At 36.7% G+C, this 27,495-nt stretch overlaps 2 protein-coding genes across 2 annotated transcripts; one reads left to right on the forward strand and one right to left on the reverse strand.

Annotated features, from left to right (window-relative positions):
• The first annotated feature begins 236 nt into the window (after positions 1-236).
• LOC115210328 (zinc finger protein 271-like) lies at positions 237-27,495 on the forward strand. The gene is made up of 3 exons (XM_036501762.1): positions 237-738; positions 24,807-25,811; positions 26,484-27,495. The coding sequence occupies exons 2-3, from the start codon at positions 25,226-25,228 to the stop codon at positions 27,176-27,178; spliced, it is 1,281 nt and encodes a 426-aa protein (XP_036357655.1). The 5' UTR covers positions 237-738; positions 24,807-25,225; the 3' UTR covers positions 27,179-27,495.
• Positions 17,492-20,342, reverse strand: LOC118763313 (zinc finger protein 271-like). The gene is made up of 3 exons (XM_036502675.1): positions 20,317-20,342; positions 18,135-18,843; positions 17,492-17,828 (listed from the first exon to the last, which is right to left on the reverse strand). The coding sequence occupies exons 1-2, from the start codon at positions 20,340-20,342 to the stop codon at positions 18,195-18,197; spliced, it is 675 nt and encodes a 224-aa protein (XP_036358568.1). The 3' UTR covers positions 17,492-17,828; positions 18,135-18,194.

The raw sequence follows: 27,495 nt of genomic DNA on the forward strand, positions 1-27,495 counted from the left end.
TACGAAAAAATATTTCGCAAATTTTTACAATACTACTCACACTCCACGCGAAGAAAAGATCCGGATCGGATCTGTCTATTTTAAAAGTATTCCTTTAAAATATAGTTTTTACATTTGAGTATTTATTTCCTACCGGAGATATTAAATCAATTTAGAAATTCTAACCATAATTCTGTGTAGAAGCATCTGCATTTAATTATACACATTCTCTTTTTGTATATCAATCCAGTGCTGTGAATTGACCAAACTTTTAAAAGGTCCACATTCAGCAATAACCGCTTGATAAGTAAAATTCCTCTTTTAATTATGACTGAATAGCACAACATAGAACCATCATGATCTCCAATAATTCTTCTTTCAGCGTAATTAAGAGATTTTGATATAAGAATTATTATTCTCGAAGTTTCTCTTCTTAGCATTGTGAAACATTATCTTATTATAAAACATATATATATATAAACAACACATATTTAATATACGTTTAAACAAATGATAAGTGTAATGCCGTGATATACACAGATATATCTTTGATGGGAAGTGCAGGTAAAGACACAGAGTTAGATCCATCGTGATTAGATACGAATTGATGTCTAAAGACTGGAAAAGCTAAGATAATCCCAACATTTATGTCGTAGAAAAAAAGGGGTTAAAACGTTTGAAATTCCCAAACTTACAACGAAATCATTTCTTTTGGAGTTTGGTCGATACATTGATTTACTGTTTGACATACGAGAAACGGTAAGTTGACAAAGATTTACATATTTGTAATGATATGTATGAAAAATAGAATTATTGTGTGAACTCTTTAACCATTTCTGGTGCACCTGAGCACTCTATACAATAATTTCATTATTATTTAAAATCTATACAAGTGACAAATACAATGTTAGAACAATGATATTCACTTGCTGTCTCCGTCTTCTTGTTGACTTTCACAGACAGGATAATACTTCCAAGCTGAAATGTTGACCTGTTATTTTTGAAAGAAATAAAATACTTCAGTGTTCCATGTAATATAAAGTAAATTACAGATTTGCTAACTGAAAACATTTTCATGCTGCTAGTCATGCATAGATATTCTCTTCCACACCGCATGATGCTCTGAAATCACTGATGAAACAATTTAAGCAATAACTATAAATAAAATTCTAACGATTTTTATTTGTGTATGTAGTTTAATTCTAATCTTTTTTTTGGGGGGGGGGCGTAACTTCGGTATAGGTTACGGAAGTACCGGATACATTTCAAGAAAGTGTTTTTTTTAAATATATATGGTTAGGATTAGGGTTAGGGGTGGGAGAAAAGAGTTTATCTTCAGAAATGTAAACAAAGCCACTTACGGTACCTATACCGAAGGATCGCCTTTTTTTTTTAGTGTTGATTTAATGTGTATCTTTTGTAATAAAACCCCAATTCACGGGTGGTCGGCGTATGGAATGTGATAGAACTGTCTGCAATGAGAAACATGATTTTGGGTGACTTCCGACGTCTATTTAGTGATGGTCCAGAATAAACATATTGATTTATTTAGTTACTATAGTAATCTATTTAATTGAGTATTTGAGAAAAAGTGATGGTGTGTAGAATTAATATGAACGACGATAGAGAAAGAGGGATAGAAATTTACAGCTTAAAAAATAACTGGAAATTCCTATGGGACAACCTGCTGAAGTCTACGGACCAAGTCTGTGACTGGGACAAGGGCCTTTTCAGACGAAAGATGATATCATAATAGAACAGTGAGGTGGACATAGCCATTACAGCAAAAAGGCAGGTATGGAAAGAGTGGAATAATGGAGATAGAAAAGAATTATAACGGTTAGACATAAAGGAAGCTAAGCAACAGGTTTATTGAACAAGGGGGAAAGCAGAGCACAAGAAGTTTGCCAATGTTTTATGACATGTGGATGAGAGACATGAAGTATTCCGGATTGCAAAGCAAATTTACTAGTTGGTACCACATTAAATGCATCCAGTTCAATTTATAAAATGGTTGGCATAAGAAATGTTGAGTCCTACCCCATCCTATGTTAGCTCTTGCATACACATACATCCATTCAGCTTTATTCCAGCACATTTTCCATTTGTTCTAACCATTTCATGGGCACATTTATGGTGATAGCCCTATAGTTTAAAACCTGCCAGTAAGAGTTCGGCTTCCAACCATGAGTGACTATATTTGTGTTTAATTTTCATCTGAAAGGGAAAATGTCTAAGTGATTACTTCTCAAACATAGCTAGATGCTTCAACTTATATCATTGCTATTTGCCCAGTCCACCACTAATCTATTATTACAGATAATTTATCAGCATGGATGAAGTAAATGGGTTTAAACTTTGTGAGAGATGTATGGTCAGAGAGACATAAATACCATATAGATATATACACATAAATGTGCACAAACAAATATATAAATACGTGGATATATACATGTATAGACATAAATGCAAACATGCAGAAATGTATCTGATAAAGATGTACTTAAATGTATATGTATGCATACATCATGAGTGTGCTCAGTGAAGGTTGACCTGGGCCAAACAACAAGCCACAGAGAAAGCCATAATATCCTTGCTTTATCTGCTAGAAACAGCAGCCATTTCCCATTTTCATTTCAACTTTCAGTCTTGTAAATTGAAGACTATATTTGTTGATGTAATGCTAAATATATAATTTCAGAAGGAAAGACAGGATAGTCATGGATGCAATGTCTTTGATCATAAGTATGTTCACTCAAGGTTGATTGGGGACTAAACAACAATGAAAAATGCTGTTTCTAAGAAGAGAAGAATGCTATTGCCCACTAGTCTTTAGATTAAAGTGTATATAATGTTATACAATGTGAAAGTGTTGCTGTAATTTACAAACATTTAGATTTCATACAATGTCATTTGTTATTAATATAGAAATGCAAAATTTCTCTGTTTGCCTTTCATTCATATCTTATGTTTCTTTATTATTTCAGATTTCTTTACATTGGATACTTCTTTAATGTTTATTGTCCTAAAGACAAAAGGAAAATGTTTTACAGAAAAGATATAACCCTGTTCCTATAAGTCTTATGGTAGGATCATCATCGTCATTATTAACGTCTGTTTTCCAAGCTGGCCTGGGACTAACGCTGAAATATTTGCTCCGAACTGAGATAAATAGCAGTATTTCTTTATCTCATTGTCTGATGTATTTTCATTCTTATTAAACTTTAATGAATTCATAAATGAGTTTGGAACAACTTTAGATTTCAAAGAAGATCACAATTGATAACTCTAGAAATATCTGCAAGGAATAAACTATTACTTGAAGAAAGAGAAAAAAAGATATAAAGGAAAACATCAATACAGAAAAAAACTTCAAGGGTTTGATCTGTTTTTATCTCTTGAAAAGATGTCAAAAGGGATACGAAAAGTGTATCATTGTGAAATCTGTGGTAAAACATTTTCTGCAAAAAATGTTTTAAATAAACACCAACACATTCATACAGGAGAAAAAACATATCATTGTGATATATGTGGCAAATCATTCTCTGAAAATAGTGCCCTAACCATTCACAAACATAGTCATACAGGTGAGAAGTCATTTCACTGTGAAATCTGTGGTAAATCATTCAGTACAAATAGTCAAGTAACTACTCACAAACGTATTCATACAGAAGAGAAACCATTTCGCTGTGAAATCTGTGGTAAATCATTCTCTGAAAATGGTAAATTAACTAAACACAAACTTATTCATACAGAAGAGAAACTATATTACTGTGATATCTGTGGTAAATCCTTCTCTCGCAATAATGTCTTAATTAATCACAAACGTATTCATACACAGGAGAAGCCATATTGTTGTGATATCTGTGGTAAATCATTCTCTCAAAATGGTATCTTAACTAGACACAAGCGTATTCATACAGGAGAAAAACCATATTACTGTGATACCTGTGGCAAATCCTTCTCTCACAGTAATGTCTTAATTAATCACAAACGTATTCATACAGGGGAGAAGCCATATTGCTGTGACATCTGTGGTAAATCATTCTCACAGAATGGTACTTTAATGAGACATAAACTTACTCATACAGGAGAGAAACCGTATCACTGTGAAGTCTGTGGTAAATCATTCTCCGTGAAACATGAACTAACTAATCATAAACGTGTTCATACAGGAGAGAAGCCATTTCACTGTGATATTTGTGGTAAATCATTCTCAGCTGCAAGTTGGGTGCGTATTCATAGACGTATTCATACAGGAGAGAAACCATTTCACTGTGAAATCTGTGGTAAATCATTCTCTCGAAATGCTTTAAGTGGACACAAACGTATTCATACAGGAGAGAAACCATTTCACTGTGATATTTGTGGTAAATCATTCTCTCTAAGCAGCACCTTAAATTGTCACAAACGTATTCACACAGGAGAGAAACCATATCACTGTGATATCTGTGGTAAATCATTCTCTGAATGTGGTATCTTAACTAAACACAAACATATTCATACTGGGAAGAAGCCCTATCACTGTGATATTTGTGATAAATACTTCTCACAAAATAGTACCTTAACTAAACACAGACGTATTCATACAGGAGAAAAACCATTTGAGTGTCATATTTGTGGCAAATCATTTTCTCGAAAGGATCACCTAATTAAACACAAACGGATTCATACGGGAGAGAAACCATGCCACTGTGATGTCTGTGGTAAATCATTTTCTACAGATAGTAATTTAATTAGTCACAAGCGTAGTCATACAGGAGAGAAGCCATATCGCTGTGATATCTGTGGTAAATCATTCTCTCGAAGAAGTGACTTACAAAGACACATGTGTATTCATACAGGAGAGAAACCATATCATTGTGATATCTGTGGTAAATCCTTCTCAGATAATGGTACCGTCACTAAACACAAACGTATTCATACAGGAGAAAGACCATATCACTGTGATATTTGTGGTAAATCATTCTCACACCCTAATGTCTTAATTATTCACAAACGTGTTCATACAGGTGAGAAGCCATATCAGTGTGACACCTGTGGTAAATCATTCTCTCAAAATGCTATCTTAAGTAGACACAAGCGTATTCATACAGGAGAGAAACCATATCGCTGTGAAATCTGTGGTAAATCATTTGCTCGAAAAGGCGACTTAACTTCACATATATCTATCCATACAAAAGTGTGATTGTATCAGTGTCAAAACATATTAAAATGTGTAGCAAAACTTCGACATTTTAAGACCATTTTCCATATTAAATCATAGATTAACTTTGTGGACTTAAGAGTAAGCCATGAATCTGACAATAATCATACTCAGGATGTTTCTTTTCAGCCAGATGTCCTTTCCTGTATCAACTCTTTTAATAGTTTATTACCTGAGATACACAGATTATCTGCACACTTGCTGTTTGTTAAAATTTTTTTGTATGTAAGAAATAATTTGTCATACGGGAGAGAAACTATGCCACTGTGATGTCTGTGGTCGGCTGCGGGGTCATCTGTGACAATTTCATCTCAATCGAAGGAGAGGGGCTTTCTCCGTCCGGGTTGCGGATCCGTGGAATAAGCTGCCGGACGAGATGGTGAAGATGCCGACGACCGCTCAGTTCAAAGTCTCCCTTGATCACAAGTGGCCTGAACTCTTTACATGAACACCACCCTGTACATAACTCCATGTCCCCCTACATGGCCTTGCTTTTTGCTTTTTGAGCCAAAAAATTTACTAACTAACTAACTAACTAACTAAATCATAAATGTATTCACACAGGAAAGAAGATATCACTGTGTGATACTATATTGCTATTACATATTTTACATCACCAAAGCTATATCTACATTGGCGTAATTATATATTGTGATATTTTAAATATTTTCCAGATTTTTGGCTACCTTACCTTGTTAAGCCCCTCCTCTCCATAAAGGATGAAAGACACTTCTAACCAAATGGGTTTTGTATGTTTGGTTGACAAGTCTACTATCAGAGTGGAATTAATGGAGTGCTTTGAACATAGTCATAGAGTGAGAGCTGCTAAAACTTTGAATTTTTGGAAAATTGTTCCCCTAGAGTTTAAGTTTTTGGTTGTATTTTTTAAAAAATTTTGACTGCTAATTTTTCAAAGACACCAAAGTTAAAACAATTAATTCTAACTGATTTTAAAACACTTTAGGGTGGAGATGAGAAAAACAACCTTTCAAAATGCAGGCCTCCAAAATAGGGGATTAGTTCATACAATGAACTGCTTGCATATCTCTCTTTTACTTGTTTCAGTCATTTGACTGGAGCACCACCTTTAATTGAGCAACTCGACCCCGGGACTTATTCTTTTGTAAGCCCCGTACTTATTCTATCGGTCTCTTTTGCCGAACCGCTAAGTAACGGGGACATAAACACACCAGCATCGGTTGTCAAGCAATGCTAGGGGGACAAACACACATACGCATATATATATATATATGTATACGACGGGCTTCTTTCAGTTTCCGTCTACCAAATCCACTCATAAGGCTTTGGTCGGCCCGAGGCTATAGTAGAAGACACTTGCCCAAGGTGCCACGCAGTGGGACTGAACCCGGAACTATGTGGTTGGTAAACAAGCTACTTACCACACAGCCACTCCTCCTATGTAGAGAAGAACCTTCAAATATTTCACTATTAAATAGCACCCTCTTTGTACTAATTGTTTAATCAAATTATAAGGATAGTTTCTTGAATTTCTAATTACTGACCCTTGTTATCCTTAATTGTGTTTTTTCTAATGCAAGACTAGCATTCTGTTATGTTTTATTTCTACTTCTTGGTTTATTTATTTTTTCCTTTCAACTTTCTTCTTTTTATTTTTCTTCCTTGTACTTCTCCAATCCTTGATATTAGCCTTCCTATTATTGATTTTGTACTCATTACTATTTTTATTTATGAATATGTCTATTTACTTCCTGTAGGATATATTTGATTTGATTTTCTTGAATTATATTTGTTTTGCCTCATCTTAAAAATGTTGCTTTATATCACTTTATTGGCTTCAGTGATCTTTTAAATTTATTTCTAGCTAACCTAAATAACTAGCTACCCATGTGTATTGAGGTACTCTTTTTGCATTTTTCATCCTCCACAGTAGAAATATTAAGGCCACTTCCCCTGCTGAAAAGGATTGGCCTGCAAGAGGTGTGTGCCAGTGCCACATAAAAAGTACTCATGCCAGTGTCACTTGGAAGTACTCATCTGGTGCCACATTAAAAGCATGCAGCACACACTAAAGTGGTTGGTATTAATGATGGCATATAGCCATAGAAACCAAACCAAATCAGACTGGAACCTGGTGCAGCTCTCTTGCTTGCCAGCTCTGGTCAAACCATCCAACCCATGCCAGCATGGAAAACACATTAAAGGATGATGATGATGCCTACTGGGTTCACTTAAGTTTAACCCTTTCGTTACCAACCCGGCTGAAACCGGCTCTGGCTCTGAGTACAAATGTCTTGTTTTCATAAGTTTTGAATTAAAATCTTCCACCAAACCTTAGTCACAATTTATGTTCCTATCACTAGCTTAATGATAACTAAGTTATTTTTCTAAATTCTTTGTTATATTTAAAGTAATCGAAAGAAACACAGAACATCTCAAAATAAATACAGTAATGAAAGGGTTAAATACCAAATTGGCTTTCTTTAGCATACATTTCTTCTTAGCTTTGTATCTTTTTGCATTCCTTCTTGATTTCAGTGGTTTTGCTATATTGTTAATAAATTCTCAGTTCTCATGAGATTTGTGCCTGTGTGGGTTGCCTTGCAAACAATATGTTTGCATAATTTTGTATTATATTTGAATAAACAACCTATCCAATTTGGACCTATTTGTATATTGTACTTCTTGTTATATCTAAAAATGCTTATGTAATAGAAACACATGTTGGCTTTTGTATAATGTAAACCTGAATTAAAGATGTGTTATTCTTTATTCTTGTATTTGTCTTGTAATATATTTTGGAATTTTAAAAAATTCTTTTAAGTGAACTTTGGATTTACTTATTGCACTGGAAGTGTTGCCAAGGATGTAAATTCTATTTGGATTTATTATGTCTCCAGTTGTTTGACACAGCCAAGTTTGCATAGCAACCAAGTGTTTACAAGATATCTGCCTGAATTTATAAATACCTATTACCTGGTAGTATATATATGTGTGTATGCGTATATGATATTTGTTCATATTTATATTAAATTGTACGTGTATCCTGTTTCATGTATTAATATTTTAAAAATTCTTTATAATCTCTGATGAGGCCTATAATTATATATATATAAGTACCCTATTTTTAAATGCCTACAACCTCAATATGATTGACAACTATAGGCACTGGGAAAAAAAAAAACTACTTTTATCCATAGGCTGAAACAGCTGTAAGGAATGATTTAATGATTTCAATAATTTATATTATGATTTTTATAATTGTATTCTTATCTTATATGTATTGAATTATAATGTATATATGTATGCTATTAAGGTTCTCATTTTTGTTAAATGAATAAATAAGTCAACATTCTAATATCCGAAAGCTGATGAACCAACTAGATTGTTTCTCCATTTTCTTATTTGTAATATATATATATATATGAGAGAGAGAGAACAATAAGAAAATGGAGGGGATCAATAGGTGGTATTCATCAATTTTAGACATTATATTATGTCAATTTATGTATTTATTTACTAAAATGACAATTACAACAAAATACATACATGTACTCGTATAACATATGCTTTACATATATAATATATATATATATATATATATATATATTAAAATATATAACATACAGGAATAGAAATTAGGAAAATATCTTACAGCTGTTTCAGCCAAGAGGCAAAAATACCACATTCTACCTTTATCACTCCAGTAGACTGAAGTAATTAGCAGATGAAATTGAGGTGCTTGAGTGTTTCTCTAGGCTTCGTCAGAGATTTTAGAAAGTACATGAGGTTAAGTTATAAATACACATATGTATATACTTATACATACACACACACACACACACATATGTAATCCTGCAGTTAATTGTTCTTCTCTATGGTAAGACAGAGAATCATCTTGCCAGTCCTCCTTATATTATTACTCCTTTTAAAATATATGAAAGAAATTTAGTTAAATTTTATTTCTTTAAATTTTTCTTTTTATAATAGTCTTTAATGTTCATATATAGGTGACATTTTCATCTAGTTTTGTCCATATATATGTATGTATATATACATATGTATGTATATATGTAGCATATATACGTATAGACATAATATATATTTGTGTCTGTATATACACATACAAGGGTGTGCTGAAAAGTTCCTGGCTTTAAGGGTATTTTGAAAGGCCTGGTTGTAGGCCTGACCTTCTGAGTTTTTCACAGAGCTTAGTAAACTGAAGGACTGCTGCAATAAGTGTATGAATCTGGGATATGAATATGTTGAATAAAATCCTAATTAACTGATCCTCCTGTATTTTCTTTTACCCAAAGCCAGGCACTTTTCTGCACCCCACCCCCTCGTGTGTGTGTGTATATATATATATATAGAGAGAGAGAGACAGAGAGAATTATCTCTGTCTATGCCCCAAAAGCAGGCCTGCCAAATGAATAGTAGGACCACTTTTATGATATCCTTCTGCAGGCTACCTAAAAGACAAGTGACAATGATCTCATCTTCATGGCAGGGGATTTCAATGGGCATGTCAGACAGCCGCCCGGTATCTTCCATGGTGTACATGGGGGCCAGAGGATTGGTTCCCAAAACAAAGAGGGAACAAGGTTACTGGAGTTCTGTCATGCAAATAACCTATTGATCTGCAACACCAACTTCAGGAAGCCAGTCACCTGATAACCTACCAATCAAGTGACTGTGCTAGCCAGATTGATTGCATTCTCACCAGACAGTGGGATGCATGGTTGCTCTTAAATACAAAGATCCTCCCTGGTGAAGAATGTACCCACTAGCGTAGACTAGTCGTTAGTGACTTTAGACTGCAAGCCAAATGGATGCCAAAAACCAGACCAATCTGAAAAAGAAGGATTTGGAAGCTTAAGGATCCTTCGTATGGTTAGAGATATAACCCTTGTGTTACTAGCCTGGCTGAAACTGGCTCTGTAGTAGAAATGTCTTGTTTTCATAAGTTTTAAATTTAAATCTTCCACCAAATCTTAGTTGTAATTTATGTTCCTAACACTCGGAGACTCCCTTCGGTCACGACACAGACCATGGGATTGCACCTAGAAAGTTACCCTCCTAGACACAAGTCTGGGCGAGGTTGTTTATGGAAGACCAGCAGTCGCCCATGCATACCAGCCTCCCCTCTCCACACCACCAGTCTTATCCAAGGGAAAGACAAAGGTCGATACAGCTTGGCACCAGTGACGTCGCAACTCATTTCTACAGCTGAGTGAACTGGAACAACGTGAAATAAAGTGCCTTGCTCAAGAACACAACACGCAGCCCGGTCCGGGATTCGAGCTCACAACCTCACGATCGTAAGCTCGATGCTCTAACCACTGAGCTTGATGATAACTAAGTTATTTTACTAAATTCTTTGTTATATTTAAAATAATTGAAAGAAATACAGAATATTTCAAAATAAATACAGTAACAAAATGGTTAAGGACATCCTAATTAGAAATTTGATAAGTGGGAGGAAGAGGAATTACAGACTTGTGATATAGAGGGCAACAGGGAATTCCTGCAGGACAGCTTGCTGAGTGCCACAGACCAAATCTGCTGTTGGTGCAAAATCCCATCGAAACCTAGGGTGACGTGGTGGTGGAACAATGCTGTAGACAGGGCCATTAGAGTAAAGAAACAGGCCTGGAAGAGTGGGAGTAGCAGTTAACTGTATCAGACAGCCAGAAGGGAAATTAGGAGACAAGTATATCTAACCAAGGAAGAAGCAGAAAAGAAATTTGCCTATATTCAGTGACTTGAGGACCAATTGCTTGGAATGTTTTGGATTGCTAGACAGTGTGTAAGAGAAATGTGTGCATGTGGATGATGGTGTACTTGCTTTTAAAGATTCTGTGAAGAAGCTTGGAAATGCCATTATGAAAGACTACTGGAGAATGAAAGTTTGCCAAATGTTGACACAATTGAGGGACCAGCTATCCAAATCGACAGAACCTGGGTAGATAAAGCAATTAAGGATATGAAGACAGGGAAAGTCCCTGGCCCATCAGGGATCACCACTGAGATGCTTAAAATATCTGGTGGTGTTGGTTATAGTCTAGTCACCTGTATCGTAAATCAGGTGGTTCACGAAGGAGTCATACCCAATGACTGGTGTAGCAGCACCATAGTCAAGTTCCACAAAGGTAAAGGTGATGCCTCAGATAGAAATAATTACAGAGGTATCAAATTGTTGGATCAGGTGATGAAAGTTACAAAGAGAGTCGTAGCCCAACTAATTAGGGAGAGGTTTAGTCGAGAAGAGATGCAGTTTGGTTTTGTGCTGGGGAGAAGCACCACTGATGCTATGTTTCTGGTAAAGCAGCTGTAGGAGAAATACATAGGCAAAAATAAACATCTATCTGATGGTCAAATCAGAAACTAGAGATAGACGAGTGGTTGGTGAGAGCCATGTACAGGGACGCTAACAGTAAGGTGAGGATTGGTAAGGACTACAGTGAAGAATTTAGGTGCAAGTAGTTCACCAAGGATTGGTCCTCAGCCCCCTCTTGTTCATCATAGCCCTCGAGGCAATAACAGAGGAATTTAAGACAGGCAGCTCCCGGGAGCTCCTCTGTGCTGATAATTTTGTTCTTAGAGCTGAATCACTGCCAGAACTAAAGAAGAAATTTCAGGTATGGAAGCAAGGTCTAGAATTGGAGAGCCTTAGAGTTAACCTAGCAAAAACCAAAGTCTTAATAAGTAGGAAACAAATCACAAATCCCTTCAGGAAGATGGCCCTACTCTATATGTAGAAAAGGTGTAGGTAGAAACTCCATAAAATGTTCCCAGTGTATGCTATGGATACATAAGAGATGCAGCAATATCAAAGGAAGATGCACAGGTAAAATATACACAGAAAATAGACTCCATCAACTGCTAGCGGTAGATAACTACCATTATCTAGGTGACTAAATTAGTAGCAGAGGTGGATACTCTGAGAGCGTAGCTGTGAGAATAAGATTTGGTTGAGCAAAGTTCAGAGAGCCTCTACCTCTCCTGGCAACAAAGAGCCTCTCCCTTAGAGTCAAAGGCAAATTGTATGATGCCTGTGTGTGAACAGCTATGCTATACGGCAGTGAAACATGGGCTGTGACAGCCAAGGGTATGCATAGGCTTGAAAGAAATGAAGCCAGTATGCTTTAGTGAATGTGCAATATCATTATGCTTGTTCGACAGAGTGTAAGCATCTTGAGAGAAAAGTTAGGCATAAGAGGCATCAGATGTGCTGTTCAAGAGAGATGACTGTGCTGGTATGGTCATGTGATACATATGGAAGAGTACAGCTGTGAAAAGAAGTGCCAATCTCTAATTGTGGAGAAAATCTGTGGTAGAGGTAGACCTAGGAAAACATAGGATGAGGTGGTGAAGCATGATCTTCGAACTTTGGGCAATGAGTAGTGACTGAAATCTCTGGCACTGTGCTGTGCTTCAGAAGACCTGTCAAGACAAGTGAAATCATAACTGTGGCTGATGCTGGTGTCTCATAACTGGCATGTAAAAAGCACTTTGCCGCCATGAGGCATTGGGTCTCATGGAGGCAAAGTGGTTCATACTAGCGACACATGAAAAGCACCTTTTGAGTGTTGAGCCTCAAGGAGACAAAGACCGAGAGTTTTGCATTATGTCGTGCTTGAGAAGAAGAGCCATCAATACAAGTAAAATCGCAGCCGTGACAGATACTAGTGTCATACAAATGGCACCTGTGCCGGTGGTATGTAGAAGCACCTATTACACTCTTGAAGTAATTAGCATTAATATACTTAATAGTATATGCTCTCTGACACTTCACTACCATCTTGACTTCTCCTTCTAGATCCCCACCATTTCCAGTTCCTCAAAACCATCCTTCTAAAATGTTTTGTAGCCATATACATTCTTTACAACAATGAACTTGTAGTGACGTCATATTCCAGTGTGCGCACACACAACGTCATTCTTCAGTGTGCGTGTGCGGAACGTCCTTCTTCAGTGTGCGTGTGCGGGGTTGGAACCTTCTGGAAAGGCATAAGGAAATTCCCTCATGCACATGCGCTAGAGACTGAAGAAGAAATTCTATCGCGTTCCTTAATAGCGTCGGGGACTTGAGACACGGCGATAGAAGAGAAAGGACGTATTTTCAAACGTGTGATCAGCCTATTCTCCTGTCCCAGACGCTTAGGATTTGACCTGTTCTGTTGCTGCTGAATTGTTGTAAGAAACTTACAAACATTAGAATTCAGCCTTGCTGTGTTGAACTAGGTGGATACCAGTATACCATCGTGCTTGATTGTTGAATAAGAGAATAAAGAATTATATATATTTTTAAACTTGCGTTTCGTTCCTGACTGGTAGTTTCTAGAAACAAAAAGAAAGGAAATTGTGTTGCACCCAAGTTGCACCCCAAAAGTGTAAAGAAGCAACCAGTTCCCTTTACAAACTTATTTCTGTCTCTTCTATAAACTTTAACATTTTGATATCTTTTGTAAAACTACATGTATCTCTACTATACTCACACCCAGTTACAGTGTCTTCTTACTCTTGCTACTTGTGATGATTTTCCAAATGTCTCTCTCTCTATCCGCTCAGTCGAAGTCGACTCTCGGTTACTCGATAGATCAGTGTCCTCCAGCCAGTTCTATCCTGGGCCGCTTCTTTCAGATTGGCTATGTCCAGTCCCGTATCACTCTTGATGGTGTCAAGCCAGCAGGTTCTTGGTTAGCCTCTTCCTCTCTTACCACTGACCATTCCGAGCATGATGTCCTTCTCCAGGGATGTAGATGTCCTGAAAATGTCACTCAGTACAATCTCTCAATTGGAAGGGAATAAATAGTCTTACAAACCATGCTGAAACCAAGTCTTTGGAACAAGAAGTAGTCCTTTATCCTGTTGGATCTTATTGAGCTGCTGAACACATTCTCCAACATTTTACATTGCAGGAAGCAGTAAAACGTAGCCAGAAACAGCTGTGCCATACAGGGCACAGGAATGGAGTCTTCTGGGAGTGCTCAGTAGATCTCTCCGGATCAACAAAACAGCCAGAAATGATCAGGAAGAATAGCTTGAGGCAGGATATCATATTCCATTCCAGTTCATCAAAGCAACTAATTTTGATTGAACTTTGTGCAGTTTAAAAGTTGAATAGAAGCACATGTGTTCAAGACTGAAAAATATGTCAGTCTGACCAACAGCCAGCCAAATCTTGGGTCAAAGTTCTCACCATAGAGGTTGGAGCCAGAGGTTTTGTGGGCAAATCTGCTTTTGATCTAATGAAACAAGTCTCAGTATTTGGGAAGAATAGGACCAAAGCCCTAAAGCAGAGAGGTGTTCCAGCCGGATCTAGCTGAGGAGGAACAAGAGCAACCTCCATACCATTTGAAGGCAATAGTTCTACAACTTAACACTAAGGGAAGTAACTCTGAGTGAGTCACTAATAGTGCTGCTATTTCACCTCTACCATGACAACCAACGTTATCTCTTCTTATATAAGACTAGCAGTATCGCCCAGCATTGCTCGGGTTTGTAAGGGAAATAACTATATAAGCATTTTTAGAGATGTAAAGTATAATAGTCATCTCAATATGGCTAACCACAAAGGGGGGGGGGTGTTACTGTAGCTTTTTACGTTCTGAGATTTAATAATAAATTTTTAGAGAGTTACTTCCCAAAAATGCATTAAAAATGGGAAAAATTGATGGTAATTTTTTTTTTAAATCGTAGACTTATTGTAGACACGCACTAATACCCAGAAGGGCTCGATGTGAATCACGACTATTAGATACCCGGTTTTGGTTAAACTGCACCGCAAAATGTGGGAGTAGTTAGGAATCTAAATCGCAGGAGACAAACACACAACCTCACTTTTATATATAAAGATTGAAAGCTGAGTCAACTGAGTGGAGTTGCAGCTAGATGAAATCTCCAAGTGGTTTAAATGCACACGTCTCCAATATCCAAGTAGCTAAAAAGTGTCAGCAGAAGGGCCTCAAGGAGTCATGACTTGGATGTGGCCCGGACCCATTAGAGTGTAAAAATTGAAGGGCCAAAACACATGAGGGGTTTTCTTCTCTGAAGACTTGCTATTCGGCTCTAAGAGTTTCTTATCAGTTTCTAAAGTGAGAGTATATTGTATGAAATCTACTTTCACACTTTATTTGATATTAACTCGGTACATGCACTGTCCTCAGATTGACACCCAAACACTCTGAAATGTTCTTATTGGAACTTCCAGCATGAATGCCAAGCAGTACAGCATGTCATTTCCAAATTTCTGGCAGAGTGAATAGCATTATGGTGCTATTTTTCTCACAAATGGTGCCCAACTGACCCTACTATACTGTATAGCTGACAAAATCAAAAACTGACAATGCGCATGCACAAAAGTATAAAATTGAGACAATTTACCTATCGCACCCTGTATGTATGTATGTACGTACGTATGAATTAAGCTACCCATGATGCATTGGGTCACTTGAGTTTCCCAGCAACAGAGTTTGTTTCATGGGTTTTTTTTTTCCTTTCCAGGTTATTTTGCATGCTTTCAATGAATGTGACATTGAAATCACACGTAAATGGCTCCTTTCCACAGAAAAGGAAAGATTTGACTGCTATTTCTTGCACGCCCTACTGTTACATGGTAGCAGGGTGTGCTAGAAATAGCCCTAGAGTTACGTGGTAGCAGGGCGTGTTAGAAATAGCAGCCAAATCTTCAGAGCTGGGATGCATTGAATGCACTCGAAAAAGTTTTTGTAATGGTATTCCCTTGGGGGCGATCTTTCGCTTTGACTCTCAGAACTGTAATCTGGATCAGCTGGTTTTGTTTTTTAATTTTCCCAAAAACATTTTTATTTATTTACTTTTGGTTTGAAGTGAAAGAGAGGAGAAGGTGAAAGATGTATGAACATGTGTGTGTGTCTGTGAGAGAGAGAGTGTGTGCCACTTACACATACGAGAACACACACACAGTCATTCACTCACTCTCTCACACACACATGCATATGTACATAGAAAAAAGATGTACACATAAGTATGGATGTATGTACGTAAACATGACAACACACCCCTTCACGCACTCTCTTTTGTGCAACCATATGCGTATTACATCATATATATAAAAGTACAAATTCACTCATAGATTCCCATAAAATTCAAGTTAAAATATAGAATAAATGCATATATGTTATATATGTACAGATACTTGCACATATTCCTCATCTTTCTCCTGATGTGAAGTTAGTAACTTAATTTAATATGTGATGGTTAAGAGACACTAGATTCTTCACTACAGGATGGAAATATCAGTAATATCATTATCATCATCGTTTAACGTCCACTTTCCATGCTAGCATGGGTTGGACGGTTCAACTGGGGTCTGGGAAGCCCGAAGGCTGCACCAGGCCAGTCAGATCTGGTGGTGTTTCTACAGCTGGATGCCCTTCCTAACGCCAACCACTCCGAGAGTGTAGTGGGTGATTTTATGTGCCACCGACACAGGTGCCAGACGAGGCTGGCAAACGGCCATGATCAGATGGTGTTTGTTACGTGCCACCAGCACGGAGGCCAGTCGATGTGGTGCTGGCTACGGCCACGTTCGGATGGTTCTCTTATGTGCCACTGGCACTGGTACCACAAACTACAAATTCCATTGATGTGGATCGAATATTAAAGATTATTTTTAAAAGAAAAAGTAAAATGATTAATATCAAATAAATGAGTTTAAAAAATACATTTTATTTCTTTCAAATATCTTAATAGAAAAATATGGATTACAGGCAAGATATTTTTCTTATCATAAAGAACAATCAAGTGTAAGATTATATTTTTATATATACACAATTTTATATTTATTTATTGATAACATAACAACTGTACAGGGGTATTATTATTGATCTCTGAGAACACATTTCAAAGCTAATTACCCATATATTAATCAAGAGTACCTTCTCTCTGTCCCAGTAATATGGTATTCTTTTGTTTCAGTCATTTTACTGTGGCCATGCTGGAGCACCGTTTTTAGTCAAACAAATCAGCCCCAGCACTTATTCTTTGTAAGTCTAGTACTTATCCTATCAGTCTCTTATGCCAAATCTCTAAGTTACAAACACACCAACATCGGTTGTCAAGTGATGGTGGGGGTACAAACAGACACACAAATATAAACACACACACACATATATACCAAATCCACCCAAGGCTTTGGTTGGCCCGAGGCTATAGTAAAAGACACTTGCTCAAAGTACCACACAGTAGGACTGAACCCGGAACCATGTGGTTAGTAAGCAAGCTACTTACCACACAGCCATGCTGGTTTATGGAATATATATAAAGTATGCTTTTATTTAAAAAATATTACAATAATACACCATGTCACCAATGGAGATATAGCTGTGGTAATATAAAATATAGCAACAGCAATTTGTTTTCACCTTGCTATATCTTCTTTCCAGCATGAATACATTTATAGTTTACAAGTTATTTTTTAAATATAATGAATTTTAACAAAGAGCATGTCTACAAATAAATTACATGTATCTCATGTAAGAGATTATTAAAAGAAGCAAACCAAGGAAGGGCAACTGGCTGGAAAACAATACATCAACAAGTAAACCACGAGAATCTGTTTTGTCCTGGCTTCATTGATTACTGTTAAATCCACAAGGTTAATTCATGACTTGGCAATAGCAGCGGACTCGTAGTCGAGGGATCGCAGGTTCAAATCTCACACTGGATGATGTGTGTGTTTATGAGCGAAACACCTAAGCTCCACGCGGCTCTGGCAGAAGGTAATGGCGAAACTTCTGCTGACTCTTTCGCCACAACTTTCTCTCACTCTTTCCTCCTGCATCTTGCAGCTCACCTGCGATGGACCGGCGCCCCATTCAGGTGGGGAACCTATATGCCAAGAAACCGGAAACTGGCTCTTATGAGCCAGGCATGGCTCGAGAAGGAACAAAGAAAAGAAACAAAAAAAAAATGACTTGGCAATGGAAATGATCTTGAACTGTTTGATGTTGTTTTGAGTAGTAATCAATTCTGACAAAGATAGTCACACTTTTGTATGGGTAGATATATGCGAAGTTAAGTTGCACTTTTGAGCAAATGATTTACCACAGATATCACATAAATATGGTTTCTCCCCTGTATGAATACGATTATGATTGATTAAGTCACCACTTCCTGAGAACGATTTACTACAGATATCACAATGAAATGGTTTCTCTCCAGTATGGATACGTTTGTGTTTAGTTAGGTTAGCCCTTTGAGAGAATGATTTACTACAGATATCACAGTAATATGGCTTCTCCCCTATATGAATACGCTTGTGTCGAGTCAAGTCACTACTCCCAGAGAACGATTTACCACAGATATCACAGCGAAATGGTTTCTCACCTGTATGCATACGCATGTGCTTGGTTAAGTCACTATTTCCAGAGAATGATTTACCACAGATACCACAGTGATATGGCTTCTCCCCTGTATGAATTCGCTTGTGGTTGGTTAAAACAGTATTATGAGAGAATGATTTACCGCAGATATCACAATGATATGGTCTCTCTCCTGTATGCATACGTATGTGTTTCCTTAAATCATTACTTCCAGAGAATGATTTACCACAGAAATCACAGTGATATGGTTTCTCTCCTGTATGAATACGTTTATGTCTACTTAACTTAGCACTTTCAGAGAATGATTTACTACAGATGTCACAGTGATATGGTCTTTCTCCTGTATGAATACGTTTGTGAGTAGTTAAGACACTATTTTGAGAGAATGATTTACCACAGATATTGCAGTGAAAAGGTTTCTCTCCTGTATGGATACGTGTGTGTTTATGTAAGTCACTGCTTCGAGAGAATGATTTACCACAGATATCACAGTGATATGGTTTCTCTCCTGAATGAAAACGTTTGTGTCTACTTAAGTTAGAACGCTGGGAGAATGACTGATCACAAATTTCACAATGATATGGCTTCTCCCCTGTATGAATACGTTTGTGTATAGTTAAGACGCTATTTTCAGAGAATGATTTACCACAGATATCACAATGAAATGGTTTCTCTCCTGTATGAATACGTATGTGTCTAGTTAAGGAAATACCTTTAGAGAAAAATTTACCACAGATTTCACAGTGATATGATGTATCTCTCAACTTTTTTGACATCTTTACAAAGAATATAAAAACCCAATCCACTGTCAACTGTGATTTTCATTGAAATATAAAAATGGTGCTGCAAACACCTCAAAAATGTTGAAGTTTAATTAATAGGCAAAAGCACCAGATAATGAAGCAGGGAAATATGTTTTTTTTTTATCTCAGTTCAGAGCAAATATTTCACAGTAATTTCACCATAAAGTAATAGTAGTATGGTTATATCTGTCAGGTATACAATTTCCCTTTAGTCTTCAAAAGATGACAAATATTGAAGATGTCTCCAATATAAAAATAAATCCTGTTATGTCAATGTTAATCTGAAATAATAAAGAAACAGTATAAGAAACAGAGGAGAGATCAATATGGAAATTTTACATTTCTTTATAAATAAACAAATGACATCGAATACCATTGCATGAAATCTGCATATTTAAGGCATTGCTCCAGCCTGGCTGCAGTCACTTGACTGAAACAAGTAAAAGAATTTGTAAACTACAGGTAGGTGTGGGGACAATGAATGGATGCACAGTCAACAGATTAGGCAAGGATAAGGGCAAATTGGGTAATGGTGGGGGAGGGGATGCCCTTATTGGGTGAAGCAGCAAGCTATGAGTTGCAGTTGTGTCTGGATATATATTTTATTTGTTTCAGTAGACTGCAGCCATGCTGGAGCACTACCTTGAATTTTTATTCGAATGAATTGACCCCCAATGATTCTGGGTTGCTGGGGGTGGGGGGTCACGCGTAATCAACCCCTTTTCCCAGAAAAAGGAAAGATTTGGCTGCTATTTCTAGCACGCCCTGCCACCACGTAACAGCTATTTGCGATAGAGGACCCACCGATATTTCGTTCTGAATTAGTTTTTTGACTCCTTTCCCACTTTCTTTTCCGGTAAAAAGTGGCTTGCAGCGCGTTTGGTGGTCAGATACGTTGGATGCACTCGAAAAAACCTGTGGAAAAAAGACTATTTCACTCCGAGGTACGAACGGGCCCTATATTAACCGAAATATTTACCGTTGAAAGTATGCGAAGTAAGGCATTCCTTCGATATAACTCGACAAAATCAAAACACTTCACTTCGGCTGTTTCTGTGAAAAGCACGAAAGAAAACAAAAACCCGCGAAACAAAACTCCGTTGGTGGGAACCTTGGAGTTTCCCACCACCCTTCCCCTTTTCCTTTTCCGGAAAAAAAGTGGCTTGCAGCAGGTTTGTAGGTCAGATACGTTAAATGGCCTCGAAAAAGCTCGTGGGCATTCTTTCTACATAACTCGACAAAATCAAAACACTTCACTTTGGGTATTTCCGTGGAAGCAAATGACAGATCGATTCTGTTTTCTGCTTGGAAATTTGTGGATTTTACATACACACATGAAACAGGTCAGAACAAATATGCAAGGCTTTTTTTTTTCTTCACGTTTAAAACGAGACATTGCTGGCATAATTTCGTTATATATATATACTCCACAACCCACAGGAATACCCGAAGTGAAATGTTTTGATTTTGTCGAGTTATATCGAAAGAATGCCAGCTCGTGGAAAAAATTATGTCCATTACAGATTTTTAATTAGCAAACCTGCATTTTATTTTATTTCACATATAACAGTTGAGTGTGTGTTTTTTTTTTTAAAAAAAAACAACATATCAATATTTCACTTGGGAAATATAATCCTTTTAGTAAAAGTCAACAAAAGTCAGTTGTTGATTGCCATAACACTGCATCCTTTAAGGCCCTCATGCCTTCCGAAATCCGCCGAAACTACACCTGATTATATATAGACTTTAGATGAGTTGTAGTGCACCTGAGCACTGTACACAATTATATTATTATTATTATTATTATAAGACGACGACGGGCGAACATCTTTGTTCCAATGTATCTTAAATGGTAGAATTACTGTATTCTTGGAGGGTTCGCGTAATAATTCTGTGATTTACACACACTATTACAGATTTATTCAAGTAAACCATTGTCAACTTACCGTTTTCAACATGACAACAGTGAGCAAACTGCAAAGGAAATTATCTCGTTGTTAGTTTTGGCTTTTCCAAAGACTATTCCACTTTATTCTACGCCATTAACGGTCAGATAATTTCCCTCTCTAGACATCGATTCGTATCTGTCTCTAATATATTGTCTTAACGTTTGAGTATTTATTTTCTACCAGCGATATTAAATCAATATAGAAATTCTAATCGTAATTATTTCTACATCTGCATTTATGCATATGTAGATACATCTGCACTTAATGTACTTCAGTTATAAACGCCTTTTCTTTTTCCGCCGAGGTCGACTTTGCCTTTCATCCTTTCGGGGTCGATAAATAAAGTACCAGTTTCGCACTGAGGTCGATGTAATCGACTTAATCCATTTGTGTGTCCTTGTTTGTCCCCTCTATGTTTAGCCCCTTGTGGGTAGTAAAGAAATATATAAACGCCTTTTCTTTATATATCAATCCAGTGCAATTTGACCGAACTATTAGGTCTACATTTAGCAATAACCGCTTGATAAGTAAAACTGTTTAATTCCTTTTTTAATTATGACTAAATAACACATCATAGAACCGTCGTGGTCGACTATAATTCTTCTTTCAGAGTAATTAAATAATTTTGATATCGGAAATATTATTCTCGGCGTTTCTCTTCTAAGCATTGTGAATCATTACCTTATTATAAAACAATATACCTTAAAGCAATACATATATTTAATATACATTTAAACAAAGGATAAATGTAATGCCAGATATACACAGATATATATATTTCTTTACTACCCACAAGGGGCTAAACATAGAGGGGACAGACAAAGGGAGTAAGTCGATTACATCGACCCAGTGCGAAACTGGTACTTTATTTATCGACCCCGAGAGGATGAAAGGCAAAGTCGACTCGGCGGAATTTGAACTCAGAACGTAACGGCAGACGAAATACCGCTTTAAGGATATTTCGCCGGCGGCTAAACGTTTTCTGCCAGCTCGCCGCCCTCCGGATATACACAGACGGAAGTGCCAAGTGATTAGATACGGAATTGATTGTCTAGAGCTCTGGAAAAAGCTAAGATCTCCCAACATTTATGTCGTAGAAAAAAAGGGGGGTCAAAACGTTTTTGAAATTCCCAAACACTTACAACGAAATAATGTCTTTGGAGTTTGGTCGATACAGATTTATTGTTTGACATACGAGAAACGGGTTAAGTTGTAAGTTGACAACGATTTACATGAACAAATCTGTAATGTATTATCGAAAAATAGAATTTATGTTGTGAACTCTGTTAACCATTCTGGTGCACCTAGCACCGATAAATATTTCATTATATTAAAATCTATACAAGTGACAACTACAATGTTAGAACAATGATATTCACTTGCTGTCTCCGTCTTCTTGTTGACTTTCACAGACAGGATAATACTTCCAAGCTGAAATGTTGACCTGTTATTTTTGAAAGAAAAAAATAAAATACTTCAGTGTTCCATGTAATATAAAGTAAATTACAGATTTGCTAATTGAAAACATTTTCATGCTGCTAGTCATGCATAGATATTCTCTTCCACACCGCATGATACTCTGAAATATCTGATTAAACATAATTCAAACAATAACAATAAATAAAATGGCATTCCTTCTTTACTAGAACTAACTTGTCAAAACTAAGGAATGCTTTTAATTCTGATCATTTTATTTTTTCTTTTATTGTTAAAGTTGATATGATGTGCATCTTTTGTAATAACCATAATTCATCGATGGTCGGGATATGGAATGTGAAAGAAATGTCTGCAATCAGATAGATGGGTTTTAGTGACTCTTGATGTCGATTTAGAGATGGTTTACAATAACTTATTGATTTAACTAGTTGTTATAATAATCTATTCAATTCAGCATTTAAGAAAAAGTAATGGAGAGTAGAGTTAATATGAATGACAATGGGTGAGTGGGAAATAGAAATTTACAGCTAAAAATACAGATTTGTTGTCTGTATTTTGCGTTTGAAAAGAATGCTTGTGCAATTCTCAAACAGCCAAATGCTTCAACTAATATCATTGCTATTTATCCCTTCCATCACTAATGTATTATAAGGGATAATTTATGAGCATGGCTGCTGTATATGGGTTTAAACTTGATAAGAGATGTATGAGCAGATAGACATAAATACTACTCAGATATATATATATATATACAGGACTGCACACAAACAAATATATAAATATATGGATACTTGTATATACACAAATGTACCTGATACATATGTACTGACATGTGAATGTATGCATTCATCATGATTGTACTCTGTCAGGTCTGACCTAGGCCCAAACGGTGAGCTTTTGAGAAAGCCTCAGTATGGTCATTTTAACTGCTAGAAAGAACAGCCACGTTCATTAGCATTACCCCACCCCCACCCATATCCTCTCTGTCCTGTCAACCTCCCCCCCCCACATTTCATCCCCTCACACCCATCACTTCTCTATCACCTGAAAGCCGAGTAGGCACATACTACATACTCTGGTTTCCTCAGTCACCTTTCGTCCCTCGCCCCAAACCACTCCCATTTTCCATTATCTATCCCTGCCTATTGTCTTCATCAATCACCTCCTTTCTGCACCTTCTCTCCCCTGTGCTGCTCTCCATCATTAACATCTTATCTATCAACCTCAATGCCCTCATATATCTACAACACTACCTGCCCCGAGCCTCTTGTACTTCTTTCCATCATTTGCTACAGTCACCTCTATCCTGCTCACTAGCCCAGTTCAAGCCTCTATTTAACCTCGCCTATTCTCACCATGTCCAATGTCATGTCCAGACACATTTTCACCATTATCTCTCCCACTATTGCTCTCCTTATTCTCTAACTCACTGCCCTGTATTTTCCAACTAGAGCATCCAGGTATCCACAGCAAGGCACCTACTCTGCCCCTCTATATATTTAATCTCTCAACTGGCACAAAGTCCTACCACCTCAATATTACTTCACCCTCTCAGCTGGGGTTTTACCTCTTTTTTTTTTTTTCTAGCAATGCACTTGGTGACCTTGTTGGTGATGGTGCCACATAAAAAGCACATAAAGGGCTTCAATCTGTAGAAACCATATCAAAACAGACAATAAAGCCTGATATAACTCCCAGTCTTGCCAGCTCCTGTCAAACCATTCAACCCATGCCAAACATAACAATTATGACGATGATGGCTAATGTAGTCCTGAAAATACAGAAACTGAAGAAAAGACAGGATAGTCATGGATGTAATGTTTTTGATCATAAGTTTGTTCAATCAGGGCTGATCTTAGGCTAAAGTGTATTGAAAAATGATGTTCCTCATGAAAGAAGAATGTTAATGTCCACTATTCCGTTGTTTAATATAACGGTATACAATGTGAAGGTGTAACTGTAGTTTATAAACATGTAGATTTCCTACTATTTTATAGGACATAATTTGTTTCTCAATATAGAAATGTTAAATTTCCATGTTTATCTCTCCCTTGTATCTTATATTGTTTCTTTGTTATTTCAGATTAACGGATGAAATTGGCATAAAAGAACTTTTTTACGTTGGATATATCTTCTATATTTATCATCTCTTGAAGATTAAGGAGAATGTTATACAGAAGAGATATAAACCTTGTACGATAAATCTATGGCAGAATGAAATACTGTGAAATACTTGCTCTCAACTGAGATTAACAGTAGCATTTCTCTATGTCCTGTCTGATGTGTTTGAATTCTAAGTAAACTTGGATGAATTTCAAAGAGTTCTGAAGATATTTAGATTTCAGTGAAGATTACAGCTGAAAGCAGTGGAAATACTTGTAAGCAATAAATGGCAACTAGAAGAAAAATCAAAGTATACACTGTGGTGGCAAAGATAGATAAAGGAAAAGTTTAACACGGTGAAAACTTTAAGGATTTGGTCTATTTTTGTCACTTGAAGAGATGTCAAAAAATAGACAGAAATCATCTTATCATTGTGGTGTATGTGGTAAAATATTCTCTGCAAAAAATGTTTTGACTAAACACCAACACGTTCATGCAGGAGAGAAGTCATTTAACTGTGAAGCTTGTGGTAAATCATTCTCTCAAATTGATAAGCTGAGGTCTCACAAATGTATTCATACAAGAGAAAAGCCATTTCACTGTGATATTTGTGGTAAATCATTCAGGACAAGTAGTCATGTAACTATACACAAGCGTATTCATACAGGAGAGAAACCATTTCACTGTGATGTTTGTGGAAATTCTTTCTCTCAAAATGGTATTTTAACTAGACACAAGCGTATTCATACAGGAGAGAAGCCATATTCCTGTGACACCTGTGGCAAATCCTTCTCTCATAGTAATGTTCTGATTAATCACAAGCGTATTCATACAGGGGAGAAACCATATTGCTGTGACGTCTGTGGTAAATCATTCTCACAAAATAGTACGTTAATGAAACATGAACGTATTCATACAGGGGAGAAGCCATATCACTGTGATATCTGTGGTAACTCATTCTCTGTAAGTTGTAGTTTAACTACTCATAAACGTGTTCATACAGGAGAGAAGCCATTTCACTGCGATATCTGTGGTAAATTCTGCTCAACTGCGAGTCAAATAAGTTTTCATAGACGTATTCATACAGGAGAGAAACCATATCGCTGTGAAATCTGTGGTAAATCATTCTATCGAAATTCTTTGTTAACTTTACACAAACGTATTCATACAGGAGAGAAACCATTTCATTGTGACGTCTGTGGTAAATCATTCTCTGTATGTAATGCCTTAACTACTCACAAGCGTATTCATACAGGAGAGAAGCCATATCACTGTGATATCTGTGGTAAATCATTCTCTAACCGTAATATCTTAATTTGTCATACACGTATTCATACAGGGAAGAAGCCCTATCATTGTGATATTTGTGATAAATACTTCTCACAAAATAGTACCTTAGCTAAACACAGACGTATACACACAGGTGAAAGACCATTTCAGTGTCATATTTGTGGAAAATCATTCTCTCGAATGGATCACTTAGTTAAACACAAACGTATTCATACAGGGGAGCGACCATTTCACTGTGATGTTTGTGGTAAGTCATTTCTTGCAAGTAGTGCTTTAACTACTCACAAACATATTCATACAGGAGAGAAGCCATATCACTGTGATATCTGTGGCAAATCGTTTTCTGGAAGTAGTGAGTTGACTAAACACAAACGTATTCATACTGGAGAAAAGCCATACCACTGTGATATCTGTGGTAAATCTTTCTCTGTAAGTAATGCCTTAACTGTTCACAAGCGTATTCATACAGGAGAGAAGCCATATCACTGTGACGTTTGTGGTAAAACTTTCTCAGTAAGTAATGCATTAAGGAGTCACAAACGTATTCATACAGGGCAGAAGCCATATCATTGTGATATCTGTGATAAAAGCTTCTCACAAAATAACACCTTAACTAAACACAAACGTGTACATACAGGAGAGAAACCTTTTCAGTGTCATGTTTGTGACAAATCATTTTCTCGAATAGATCATGTCATTAAACACAAGCGTATTCATACAGGAGAGAAACCCTTTCAGTGTGATGTTTGTGGTAAATCCTTTGCAACAGGTGGTTCCTTAACTTCTCACAAACGTATCCATACTGGGGAGAAGCCATATCATTGTGATATCTGTGGTAAATCATTTTCTGGAAGTAGTGAGTTAACTACTCACAAGCGTAGTCATACAGGAGAGAAGCCATATCATTGTGATATTTGTGGTAAATCATTCTCTTACTGTAATGTCTTCATTTATCACAAACGTAGTCATACAGGTGAGAAGCCATATCAGTGTGATATCTGTGGTAAATCCTTCTCTCAAAGTGGTAATTTGACTAAACACAAACGTATCCATAGAGAATAACCATTTCACTGTAATATGTGTGGTAAATTAATCACCCAAAAATGTATCTTGGCTTCACATGTATCTATCCATACAAATGTGACTAGCATTGTCAAAATTCATTACATTTTACAACAGCAAACAATATTTTAAAACCATTTTCCATTATAAATCATGGATTCACATTATGCACTGAGAAGTAATCCACGACAATAATTATATATATGGTTCTGTTTTTGAAGTAATGTTCTTTAAACTGATGCACTTTCTTATGTCAACCCTTGCAGTGGTGTCTTACCTTGGATACACATATTTTATATGGACATGTGCTATTTTTT

The sequence above is a fragment of the Octopus sinensis genome, linkage group LG4 (genome assembly GCF_006345805.1).
Source record: "Octopus sinensis linkage group LG4, ASM634580v1, whole genome shotgun sequence".
Classification (NCBI taxonomy): domain Eukaryota; kingdom Metazoa; phylum Mollusca; class Cephalopoda; order Octopoda; family Octopodidae; genus Octopus; species Octopus sinensis.